The following is a 13,982-nucleotide window of genomic DNA, read 5'->3' as shown; positions in this document are numbered from 1 at the left end:
TCCTGACCCTCAAAACAGGATGTCCCTTTTCATCCGGAGTCCAAAGAATACTATCATAAATCACTACTAAACTGTTAAGGGGGGTTGGGGGGAGGCTAGTGAGGGGAAAAGGCTAGTGAGGGGGACAAGAACTGATTTTCAAAATCAAATTTTGTTTTCTGTTTTTGGCCGTGCCATGGGTCATGCAGGACCACCAGGGAAGTCCTTGGTTTTTTTTTTTAAGCTCTGGCTAAAACAATATCAAGAAGAACAAACTGAGAATAATCTGTGTATGTGTATATGTGTTGAATACCTTAAACCACGAATTCATCAGATAACACAGACTTGGAAATTTGTCTATCTCATTTTATCTTTCTCTTTAAAACCGAACATTTAGGAAACTAAGTTATTGCTTTTCCTATTAATAAGACACTGTTAAGTTAGTAGAACATTAAAAAGAAGACTTAAAATTTAGTTAAGTGGGGGCTTCCCTGGTGGTGCAGTGGTTAAGGATCCACCTACTAATTCAGGAGATACAGGTTCGATCCCTGGTCCTGGAATATCCCACATGCCGCGAAGCAACTAAACCCATGCGCCACAACTACGGAGCCTGTGCTCTAGAGCCCGCAAGCCACAACTACTGAAGTCCACGCGCCTAGAGCCGGTGCTCCACAACTAGAGAAGCCACTGCAGTGAGAAGACCGCGAACCGCAACCAAGAGTCACCCGTGCTCCCCGCAACTAGAGAAAGCCCGTGTGCAGCAATGAAGACCCAAAACAGCCAAAACTAAAACAAATAAATTTATAAAAAATATATATAATTATTTTCTAAATGAAAAAAGAAAGATTAAAACAACAGAGGTCACGGGCATTCTCATCTGAAAATATTATTCAGTGCTTTAAATTTTAAATTAAAGTCAAATAAAATTTATTCTTTGGTCATGAGAGCCACTTATCTGATGCTCTGTAAGGCATGCCTATATTATAGAACCTTCCATCACTACAGAAAGTCTATTGTACAGCACTGGCCTAGAATGTTTTAAATAATTTACAGAAGTGATGCTTTATATATCCACCGGGAAAAGACTTCTGTCACAAATTGTTGATAGAACATTTTGAGACGAACATTTCGTATTTTTAATATTTCATATTCATGATTATCAGGAATCTTGCAATCATGATTAACCATATATAACATAGAAAAAATACTTCAGGTTCAGCAGGCCAACTATCTGTCTTTAGAGTATCTCTACCCATCCAAACAAATAAGGAACCACCCTCTTTTTAAAGCCTTGAAGAAAAACATATTTCATAGCCTCTCTTGGTAATCCTCCCAGAATCAAGGAATTCATCTGCCCTCTCTCACTCAAATGGTAAATACTGCTATAATTTTTTCTACCCATTTCCAGAACAGAAGAACAACATTTGGCCACCAACTCTACAGGATATACTGCAACCTTCAATCCTACAAGAAAAAAAATGCATTTCTTTGAACTTCCTTAAAAGACCTTACTTTATGCCCTAAGGAGCATGTACCTGTTCTCAACATAGGCAGAACACGTCCCTTACTGAAATCTTTCAATGATCCTTGTAAACAACAGCACAGAATTCAAAAACCTTACCACTGCATAGAAGAGTCCTTGCCACCAGAGTACATCATCTCTCTCTCACCTATCTTCCCATCTTTTCCTCCACCTCCTTCCCAGCCTTATGGAATTATTTAGAGCTCCCAGACGGTGCCTCGACATTTCATTTCACTATGACTTCTGCCGTGCTGCTTCCTCCGCCTGCAAGGCTAACCTGAGGACTTGGACTTTAGATTCTGGTCCTCCTGCTCTACACTCCCTAGCTCTACTCTCCCCAAAAGATTCAAACTCCAGCATTTTGTCAAAAGGAAGATCTTGACGAAAAAGGTGATTAAATTTTGCAATAGTCAGTGAATACTTACTGAACATCCACAAGGCTCTGGTTTAACAAGGAAGGTTTGAGAATCTTAATTCCTGTATCTTAAAAAAAATAATAAAACAAAAAGGGAAAACCAACCATCTGTGTTGAATGTTATGTCATCTGTCTGGAGTGAGAAGCTTAGATCATTTAACTTCTTGAAATCTCTTAAAAATTAAGATTCATCAGCATGAACACTAACTACACCCAAGGCATTTATCAATAATAAATGCCTAAGTGAATACAACAGTTGAATGTGTCTTATATCTTGTTAAAGTGGATCGTACTGACCTCACTTTCACTTATGAACAACCCGATGGAAACACCAAAGGGACCACAACAACATTTGGCTTTACTAGAGGGAAGAGGCAAGGAGCAGAGGGACTGATAAGTCGACGCCGCCTGGCATATTGCTCAGAGTCATCTATACAACACTCAAAAAGAGACTAATGTAAGAATCCCAAATCAGCGTGTAAACAAAAAGGTTCATTATACACTGCCAGTGAGAGTGTAAAGCTGCACTTTCTGGAGGCAATTTAACACTCTCTATCGAGAACCTTACAAGTTGGCTTTGTAAGTGATTCCATTTCTAAGGTCAAGACTCAATAAATAAAATTATGGTACATCCATCCATATCATGGAATCAGTCCTGTGCAGCCTTTCAAAATTACAGCATTTAAAAAAAATGATGCTATTGAAGATTACTTAATAACATCAGGAAAACTGCATAAGTGTAAAAAGCTAATTCCAAAATAATTTGTCAGTATGATACTGGGTTTCTTGTTGGTGATGGTGTTATTAATGTTTAAGTAAATCTGCTTAAATTTTATAGGTATACGTTACACTAAGACAAAAATTAAACTTAGATTAATAACCGTGACTTACCTTTAATGATAAAAGCATGGTGCTTTTTGTTTTCTTTTTAATCTGAATTTTCTAAAATGAATAAATGTTATCTTCTGAGATATGTGGGAAAGATTATGTTAAATAATAATAATCGTAATTACGGAAAGTTTGGTTCTCCTGAATAAACTAGTATATTTTCTCCTTACAGATAATAAGAGCAATGTAACGTTTTTTTTTCTTTAGTTTGGCTGTCGGAAAACATAAAGTCAGATTTGTCAGTCACCTTCAGGAGCTGCACAGCAAACACCACATATCGGGGTGTGCATCTGACTGTCCTCCCTCGAAACCTTCTACCCTGACCTGAATTTTCTCTGATCCTTTTTCTACTGCATTGTAGATATTATTCTAGCTAGCCTAAAATCTTTTTTGTGGAAAGGGATGGAGGCAAAGAGGAAAAAGAAGGAAAGGGGGAAAGGAGAAAAAGGATGAGGTGACAGTTGTACAAGCAGAACACTGTTCTACCTCTGTAATTTTCAGATTATTTACTAAAGTTTAAGTTCCACCATAATGGGTACGTAATAAATATTTGTAGAATAAATAAATGAAGATAACAACTCCCCAATTTGAGAAATGCATCTCTTTTGGGGGTTCTTCCTACTCTAAACAGTTGATATCTTACTGAATTTTTGGTATCTTAGTATGTGGTTATTAGAGGAGTAGTCACCAGTGCTTTTGCACGTTTGAAATGTCAGAGAAACCCATAAACACATCGCTTAACAAGACAGTTGTTTGACTTGTATTCTATAGATAATGCTTAGTACTCACAGGATTTGAAACTCAGCAAATCTGCACAGGTCTGTGGTTCACAAATTGTAAATCAATGTGCTACAGTACAGTAGAAGAATGTTTATCATGAACAGAATTTAGATAAGATGCTTTTTTTTTTTTAAATGACTGGTACAAGTTTGTTTTGTTTTTTAATCTGCACCATCATTTAAAATAAGAGATGTTACAAGAAAAGCAAATTTTCAACTTTTCCTAAAAATCACAAGAACTGGCACAACTTGGTCTGTATTTCAACATGGCAGTTATCAGCAGAAGCTGTCACCTCTTTAGATGGGGTTGTGGTCTCCAGGTTGCCAGAGTCCCCAAGAGGCCCTCATCGCTCATTTATACTGGCCGTCGGGAGACAACTGTGTTTGTAACTCTGCACACCACAGCACTAGTCTTAATATAAGTGCCCCCCAAATGCAATTACTGGTTATTTGTAATTCTTTCAAAGAGTGCCAATGGCCTCCCACCATAGAGTCGTCCATGATACAGTAACTCAGCACTGCACACCCAAGAAAACGACCAAGGTATGTCAGGGTTAAAGCCACCCACCAAAGCCTCTTCTGCTTTTGTGCTGCCGTTGCTGCTCCCTGATTTCCCAATAACTGAGTGGCTAGTACACAGCAGCTGCTGATAAATGTTGGATGGATGAATGGAGGATGGATAGATGACAAATGTAATCTATACTAAAATTAGTCTTAATTTCTTCCAACTACTGGCACATAAAGAATTCTGCCTCAAAGGGAATCTGCAATATGATTATTTAGAGCTATTTTTTATTGGTGCCATTGTTATTCTTATAATAGCTGCTCACATTTGTTCAAAACTTCCCTGAACAACCATTTTGGGGGAAGGGGGTTCCCAAAGTGAAGAAGTGCCACTGCTGGTATATAAAATAATCTTAGGTGATACTTTGGACTAGGTATTGAATCACATACTGAGAAAACTACTCCTTTCCCAAGTTTCTTTAAATCCTTCTAAGTATATCAAAGAGCAAGTCTCACTTTGGTGCTAACACATAACTTAAGTGCTTTTATGACACTGGCCAATTTAATTTCCCTTGTAAACAGAGGGAGCATATGGCTCAGGCCTGAAGCCTTTATCAGACAACAGAATCTAGACAGGATTTAACCATAACTGTTTTTAAAGGCAAATGATACGTTTCTCCCGTTCTGGTAGTGATAGAAAGATTCCCTTTTAAAGAAAATTAACATTTAAAGAGCATTATAAAATTTTATGTCGTATGTATTTTATCACAGTAAAAAAATAAACAAAAAAAGATATTAAGTAAATAACAGTAGAGGGTGGAGTGCAACCATGACAAAGCACCAAGATGATATTCAAAATACTGATATTTGGGAAATAAAAGGCTATATCGTTTGATGTATGGCGCCAGTATGGCGCAAAGATGGAAAGTGTTCAGATTTACTTTACTTTCTATTTTACATTAAAACAAATGTAAAAAAAAAGAAAAAAATATATATATATAAAATAAACTGTGCATTTTTATGGTGATAGAAAAACCTAAGATTTGTAATCTTGACAGTTCGTAAGAGTTAAATTAGCTTATGACTATACTTGACCATATGATTATATATATATAATTGACTATCTATAACAATATATGGCTATAATTTATTAATCTATGCCAATACCGTAGAAATAGATATCTCCCTATAACGTAAAAAGTCTTCCCACAAAGTTCATAATTTATAAGCTGCAAATGATGACATAAAATAAAAATATTTTGTGCTGAGAGCACTTCTATATTTAAGATCATAAGTTGGGGTGAATAGTAAGTAAACCAGTAAGAAGACCAAATGTCACCAATACTCCCCACTGTCAAACAGCAGCTGTGACAAATGCTGCAAAGGAGAGATGCATGATTCTGTAACGGTTATAACAGGTGTAATTTGACCTAGGCAGGGCTTCCTTGAGATAAGAAGGCTGGGAGCAGCAAAACAGCAAGGCAGGGGGAACATGACCAAAGTCAAGGAGTCTGAGTCTAGGCTGGAGAGTATAGGTGCTCAATGGCCCAGGTATGGAGTTTACCTTTATGCCAAGAACAATGGGAAGACAGCAGAAGAGTTTGTAAAGTGGAGTTACCTACCTGAGCAGATCTGCATTCTGAAAGGTTTGCTCTGGCTGTAACGTGGCAAGCCTCCCAAGAGGCATCAGGAAACAGAATCAAAGTTTAAACAGGTTACAAACTAACAAAATAATTTAGGAACTGCATCTAGACCAAAACATACCAAAATGTCATAATTTCTTCGTCAGATATGTGTGGCCTACCTGCATCAAGAGTTTTAAAGGAGAGAGGACTGAAGCTCCAGGGAGGGGTTCTCAGGGTGGGGTGGCTGAGTACCAACAACTGCTAGGTTCTGGTCACTTCCCTGCTTCCCAGTCCAAGCTTGTCTTTTGTATGTTTTACCCGAGAGGTTTCTAATAAGGGTCAACTGAAGAAATGGTTTTGTTACTGAAACCAAATCTGAAAACTGATGTTAACACCCGTGACCTCTAAGACCCAGGTAAAAGACTAGACTAGAAGCAGTCTGTGGGAGAGCTGTACCTCAGATGACTACACCCTATGGTTCCTGTTTGGTCTAAACTTCTCATTGTGATCTTCTTCATAAGAGATGGTACTCGGAAATAGTCCCCTATTTGCTTCTAATCCTCCTCCAAAAGGTTCAAACTCTGGGTCACCCTGGCACACCAACCAGAATGCTACAAGAGAAAGGAGGAAAGGAGGGAAGGGAAAAGGAAAGGGGAGGGAAGAGAGAAAGAATACACAGTACCAGGTGGCAAGGCCTTGGAGCACAGCTGGTGAGGGTGCAGACTGGCACGTTCACTTTGTAAAGCTGGCAATACCCACCGAAGCTCAGCAATGGCGCTCCCAGGAACGACATGCAACAGAAATGGTATGCAAAGGTTCATTCGCCAAAAGACATGTATACAAAGGCTCGCAGAAGCACTATTCCTAAAAGCCACCACCTGCAAACATCCCACATGCTCATCAACAGAATGGATTATCTACTACTGTGAGGTATATTCCTATGGTGAATACTGTACAGCAATGAGACTGAGTCAATTACAGCTACACATGAAAACACGGATGAATCTCACATAGGTAACATCAGGAGAAGATGGACCAAAAGACTACACAGAGGGTGTCTGTTTATATATAATACTCAAAAACAGATAAAACAACTGACTAGGGGCTTCCCAGGTGGCGCAGTGGTTGAGAGTCCGCCTGCCGATGCAGGGGACACGGGTTTGTGCCCCGGTCCGGGAGGATCCTGCATGCCGCGGAGCGGCTGGGCCCATGAGCCGTGGCCGCTGGGCCTTCACGTCCAGAGCCTGTGCTCCGCGGCGGGAGAGACCGCAGCAGTGAGAGGCCCGCGTACCGGAGAAAAAAAAAAAACAAAAAAAAAACTGACTAGTCATGTGCAGAAATAATCTCAATTTCTACCTTAATACTAAAGCCCAAAATTAATTACAGACTTAAATATGAAGAGCTGAAAACTTCTAGAAGTAAGCATAGCAAAAACCTTAGTGACCTTGGGCTTGGCAAAGATTTCTTAAATACAACACATAAACCACAAACTACACAAGAAAAAAAATCAATAAACTGAATTTTATAATGATCTGTGATCTATGCACTTTCCCATCTACAATTTAAATATTACAAAATATTAAATAAAAGCAGAAGAAAGCATAAAGACTGAATAGATGGAAGACAACCCAGTCAGCCACTGTCAACTCAGCTCACCACTCAAGAAAGACTACATCTCAAATACTTCTATCCTGCAAATACAGAAACAAAGCCAAGAGTGGCAGAGTTGAGGGGTGGAAAAGGAAAAAACAGTTATCATTAGCTGCCCGTCCTACCCTTTGAGCTGGAATGGGAAGGGGACAGGTCCAATGAAAAAAGCATCTGTTATAAAATTTGGCTCTCCTCCCACGACTACTCTTAATTCACCACAGAGACATGGAGGAAAATATACTCAACATAAGAGCAAATAAAAGACACCTTGATCCTGGATCATTTTCCACTGAACATCCTTTACTTTCTTCTCTCTTCATCTGGTCCCATCCTTATTTATTTATTCTCTCCCTTCTGTTCTCCTGATTCTTCCAGACTTCTCTTTTTGCTTTCTGCAACCATGCATTACTATCATATGTCTTTTTCTCTTCACTGAAGAGGCTCCAAATTAAGAAAAGGAATTAAAATATATACACAAAAATAGCACAGGTTCTTTATGTTATTTCAAATGCCCTTATACTGGGGGAGGGGCAACATACCAATCTCATCACTTCTCACCAATTCTGTTTATATAGCATTGGTAGAATATAAGCCACAGCATAATTATTTTTATGTTACTTTCTCCCTCTCCCTTTTTCTCTTCTTTAAAAGGTAGCTAGCAACTTGTCAAGTCAACTATGTGCTAGCTATGTGGGATGCTAAAGATATAGGATACTACTTCATATCTATTCCAGTATAAGGACCCCTTTTAACACCAAAAAATGTCAAAAACACATACACAACAAGAGATGATCCTTTTAGTATCCGTTCCCTGAGAAAATGCAATCCTACAAAGGCACCGATATTTCATTAACTTTTGACTAATTGTGAACCTTATTAATCACAACATCCATTCACATTTTACAATAGCAGATGTGAGCAATGCTTAGTGTGAATGCAGATTCTCAGCTTCTCAAGCCCCTTATCTCAGGACCTCCTCAACCCTCCATGAACTCAGCCTAGATGGACTGGGAAGCATAGCTCTCAGCACTCTGGGCTCAACTCTTCTGTATTAAGTATTGTCTGATTTTGTTCATGATTCACTGAAGAAGCAGTAATAGAGTTTGAAAAAATTTGAGGCAGAGTGAAGTGTTTTCTGTTCACTCAGGACCTTTCTGGGAATGATTTAATCAGAGTCTCCCTACAGCACACTCTGCTTTCTCCTCTCTTAGAACTAGTATCTGAAAATGTTTAATAAATGATTACTACCTTTCTTCCAGCTCTTACCATTATTACTATACGCCTCTTCCCCACCTACTCTAACCCCATAAATTTCCACATCCCTGGAGTGTTCTAGCTAGGAAAAGGTAAGAGGAAACAAAAACTTGAAAAACCTAACTAATTTTTGCATCAAATAAATTTTTACGGCTTTTTTTTTTTTTACATTAAGTAGCGGCAGATGAAGAACTAAAATTATGCTCGACCCTTGTCTCTACCATGGTTTAAGCTGAATATAATCCATCTATCCAACAGCAGCTCAATTAAAAGGAAAATATTCACTGTAGGGTTTATTCCTAAAATCTGCAGAAGGGCACTCTCTTGCAACAGATATGTCTTCCTCTTAACTGGCAATAACATACAAATCAGGCTCATTTGTTTTTTTTATTCATTCAATAATGTTCTCTGTCCTTAATTTTAAAAATGGGTAAGTTGACATTTTTCTCTCTCTCCAAAATATAAAACCAAAAACTAAATTACAACTTTTGTCACCCCACTGTTTTTTGTCTTATGAGTCAGCCATTCGGAAAAGAAGTGCTCCACACCTCCCCTGCTAAATGATATTCAATGGACACCCCTCCATTCTGTTAAAGGTTAAAAAAAAAAAAAAAAAAGAATTTATATTTCAAGGTGGTATTGTAATTTGTTAAGATAACATATTTTTGGGGCTTCCCTGGTGGTGCAGTGGTTGGGAGTCCACCTGCCGATGCAGGGGACGCGGGTTCGTGTCCCGGTCCGGGAAGATCCCACATGCCGCGGAGCGGCTGGGCCCGTGAGCCATGGCCGCTGAGCCTGCGCGTCTGGAGCCTGTGCTCCGCAACGGGAGAGGCCACAACAGTGAGAGGCCCGCGTACCGGGGGGAAAAAAAAAAAACATATTTTCTAATTCAGGTCACAAAAAAACTTCAAAACTCCATTACAATATAACTTAAATCATATTTGTATGTATTCTCAATGAATGATCCTTAAGAGTCTACAAAAATAAAGTCTGTTTTGCTTTTCCCATTTTATAATATTGTCTGAAAAAAAAATAATTCAACCACTACCAGCTGTCACAGGACTAGCAATTCTCATTAAGCGGGTGAAAAATATGAGATGGAAAGACTATTATGAACATCACATCACTGTTTATATATCACATTTTGTACTTAAAAACATCGTTCCTCCACTCGGTTCTCTGAGATATCATATCAAACGATCACTCTAGGGGACTTCCCTGGTGGTGCAGTGGTTAAGAATTCACCTGCCAATGCAGGGGGAGACGGGTTCGAGCCCTGGTCCGGGAAGATCCCACATGCTACGGAGCAGCTGCGCCCGTGCGCCACAACTGTTGAGCCTGTGCTCTAGAGCCTGCGAGCCACAACTACTGAAGCCGGTGCGCCTGGAGCCCGTGCTCTGCAACAAGAGAAGCCACCGCAATGAGAAGCCCGCGCACCGCAATGAAGAGCAGCCCCCGCTCACTGCAACTAGAGAAAGCCCGCGCACAGCAATGAAGACCCGACACAGTCGTACATACATACATACAAACATAAGATCATGCTATACTGCAGACAGTGAACAAAAATCAATCGTGACAAATGATAACTTGGTTTCTCACAAGTAGCTTCTCCCCTCTTTAAAGAAAAACAGGGTCTCTTCATCCTTTTTACCAAAAAATACGTGGGAATACTGACTATAGGTAAATGCCAGATATCTTTAAGACTCATGCCATGCTTCAAATAACTATTTAAAATAAAACAAAGACTTTAAAAATTTAGGTGATTAGAGAACAAGGAATTGCAGAATGTGGTGGTAATGTTACATGATACTATAAAACTATTAAATTGCTGGGGCAAATATAGTCTTCCTAAGCCATGAATTTTTTTTTTAAATTCAGATTCTTGTTTTTCAAGTTCTTCCAAATAAAATAAAAAGACAAATGACCATGATTGTATAATTTATTTAAAGGAGGGGGAGAAAAGAGTAATTTCTATTTTTAATATTTCTACATTAATAAAACAACTTCTATGTTGGCAAAGTGTTGGCTTAGCCATAAGCTACATTTATACCCATTAAGTCAGCATATTACAATTGCCAAATATATGTGTAAGCATCCCCCAAAAGAGTAACAAACAAAGCAAGCAAGCTCTGGTAAAATGTGTATAGAGTTGTCATAAGCACAGTGGCAGATTTCTAAACTTTAAAATCATGTCTGCATTCATCCTCCCTTTTCATCAAATTTAACCACAGGAGCTTAGGTGAAACAATAATAATAATTTTTAAATAAATATATGTAATCACCAATTATTTTAGAATCTTTCCTTATAAGAGTGTATTTTAACTACAAAAACCTCACCCATTCCTAACTTGTTTCTCAATAATATTCACCCATTCTGTTTAACCTTCAATTTCTCAATAGAGAACACATGCTACTCAAAAAGCCAACGTAATTATTGTTGTAATGCCATTAAGAATGCTCTTCCTAGTAACAAAACTCTAATATTACAGTTGGTACCCGGTACGTTCACTATTTACACCACCATCCTCTCCCCTTCCCATCACCACCATTTTACTGGCAGAATATTCACAAGGCTGAAGATTGTTTTTCATCTCAGCAAAGAGAATGCTTAAAATGGGATGGCTAGCCACAAACCAGAAGTTAGAAGCTACATAAAAATAAACACAAATGTGTCTAAATTTTTCTATGTTCAACCTCTAAAGAAAGCAGTAACATCCTTCCTTATTCATAATTCCCTAAATTAAAGCCAGGAGCCTTTCACCCAATTATACTAATAAATTGATTTAATGTCATCATTTTGCCATCACATCATGTTCTCCATACACTAGTGTACTATAATTAAATTCATTTTACCATGCTGGGTTCTTCACCTCCTATTTTCTTTCCAGGGTTTTTCCTATATCATTCTTTAACTACCAAAGCATTTCTCCATAATATTTTCCTAAATATTAAATCTATGAACAAAAAGACAACCCTGAAGACTAACCAGGGAAAAGATAAATCAACACACCTTAATACAAAATACCAACATTACATATAAACTATTAGGCAACCAACAGAATGGTAAGCATCAACTGTATGCCCAAGAACCTCAATTTAAAATATTATGTAGTAGAAACAATTTTGGTAAACAGAAGTGAACACACATTTACATATCAAAATAGGCAACTATAGACCCATTTCTGACTTGAGAGAAACATATCTTAATTCTGTTTATTAAGTAAAATAGGCATTTTATGAAAATATCTCCTTAGAGGTATAATCATTCGATTGACAGATAAAATAATTGCTTTAAAAATACTTCTGAGTCATTTTGTCCTTACCTGCAGGCATGAACCATTACTGCATGCAGTGACTGTTCCATTTCCTAGCACAGACTTGAAGAAGCATCATATCTCTCTTTCAGAATGTGACTAATATGTGGGTTTGCAATTCCTAAGCTATTTACAAATGGCACTCCCTTTCCACATAAGAAAATATTTAATACAACCGAAAGCTAAGTATTTTTAACCTAGATCTTACAAACAATATTGGTAATTTTGTGTAGCAACAACCTCAAAATACAGGAAACAAACCTAGTACTAGTATTTCCTTAAAGAATGCAAGATTTCTGTTTATTTTTTAGCTAAGTATATTATTTTTTGAAGCCTTCAACAGCTGTCACACACGAACCACCAGTCTGCTGTGTTATGGTGTGCATGCTGCAGCTGATTAGGCTTCACTATTTTTTTTTAAATCAATTAGCCTTTGTAAAAGCAGAACAGCTTACCGAAATACACGTCTTCAAAACAGCACAATGACCAGCATGCAATACGATACGTTATATAGCAAACTTGACAAGAAAAAAATACACCCTGATTTGTTTCTTAGCAATGCTACACCATTAATTGTTCATGCAAGAGATGTAGCTGTACCTTTCTGAAGAGGACGACTTCTCAGAGTTAACTGACATCAGCAGCTCAATCTTCTGCTTGATTTCTGGAAAAATCAGAAAATATTCACAACCAAGATTGCCTGCCCTTGCTTTCACAAGCCTTATATCAAGAGATTTTTCTTCCCTAATCCCTTTTGTTCAAAATGAGGCCACAAGATTCGCAGTACTTCTGTTAGGACTGGGATTCAATGGTGCTCTAAAGGGAAAAAGCTCCAGAGGCATCAGGCCTTGCTAAACTATGCACATGACTGTTTATGAAAGCAGGAAGTACCATTTCTTTCAAGCAGAGGGGTGTTTTCTTTTTTTTAAGGTAGAACTAGCATGGCTCTACAGGAAGATTTTTAAATGCATCAAATTAAAATACAAACCAAAAATGCTAACAACTAGACTGAACATACCAGATAATTTAAGAAGTCTTGGTAATAAAGTTACAGACTGTAATAAACAGATAGGCAACCCTTGGCTACTTCTATTTCATCAGCCCTGAAAAATATGGCTCAGTGAATCATTTTTATCACTTAAGAATGAAATATTAAACCAGAATCCCAATTTTTAGACTAAAAATATTTTAATCTGCTATAATTTATTGATTGTCTTTAAAGATACATTTATATCTACTCCCTAACTCCTTTAGAAAAACACTTCTGTTTTACACCTTAATTTTCCCCTCCTCCTTCGCAGTACAGCACAAGTGAACAGCAACACCCAGTTACCAAGCAGATAATATACTTGTCCTTTTAGGAGAGGACTGACAACGCTATCTACAACAGAAATGTAAGCGCCAATTCAATTTAATTAAAAGATCATTGCCGATACTGATTCGGAAAAAAAAAGATTATAGACAAAAAGGGAAGGTGAGGTAAAAATAAGAGAGGAAAAAGAGAAGGAAAAAAAACCTAACACATTTCCTTTAAAATATTAACCATTAATATAAAGCACATAATTTTACATGAATAAAACTGATGTGGTCCTATTATCTAGACTATTTCACATATAAAGCTGTTTTCCTATTTGTAAATGTGTTTTCCTATTCAAAATCTTAAGAATTCACATAACAAATATAAAGCACAATCCCACTAAATCTATAGGCAGTTTCAGGATTTCAAAGTAGACCTCAATAGTTTGGGGTTTTTTTTTAAATGGTAAAACTAATTTTAATTTTTAAGAATCTTGATTCTAGAAATCCAAGGAATATGAAATGTTAAGGGAAAAAAGGAAAATAATTAGTTGCATAAAATACAATGGGTCTGTACAGAAATAATATCCTCTCAGTGTTGTTAAAATAAGAGTTTTTCCAAATTTTTTAAGCTAACAACTTCATCCAATGAGCATTATAAAGCTGGCATGAATATCTAATGAGAGCATGGACTCTACCACAGGCTACAGCCAAACTACCACTGGGGAGAGCATATAGCACAGTGGTGAAACTGAG

General features: G+C 37.6%; 1 protein-coding gene across 3 annotated transcripts in view; it reads right to left on the bottom strand.

The window, feature by feature from the left end:
- The window catches only part of SRPK2 (SRSF protein kinase 2), a 224,331-nt gene that overhangs the window by 115,323 nt on the left and 95,026 nt on the right, over positions 1-13,982 (bottom strand). For all 3 annotated transcript variants that reach the window (XM_060020283.1, XM_060020281.1, XM_060020282.1), the window contains exon 3: positions 12,531-12,594. In XM_060020283.1, the coding sequence (XP_059876266.1) occupies positions 12,531-12,568 (38 nt within the window). In that variant the 5' untranslated portion in view covers positions 12,569-12,594. The remainder of the gene's footprint in view (positions 1-12,530; positions 12,595-13,982) is intronic.

The sequence above is a fragment of the Delphinus delphis genome, chromosome 9 (assembly GCF_949987515.2).
Source record: "Delphinus delphis chromosome 9, mDelDel1.2, whole genome shotgun sequence".
Taxonomy (NCBI): domain Eukaryota; kingdom Metazoa; phylum Chordata; class Mammalia; order Artiodactyla; family Delphinidae; genus Delphinus; species Delphinus delphis.
This window is presented reverse-complemented; position numbering and strand designations above follow the sequence as displayed.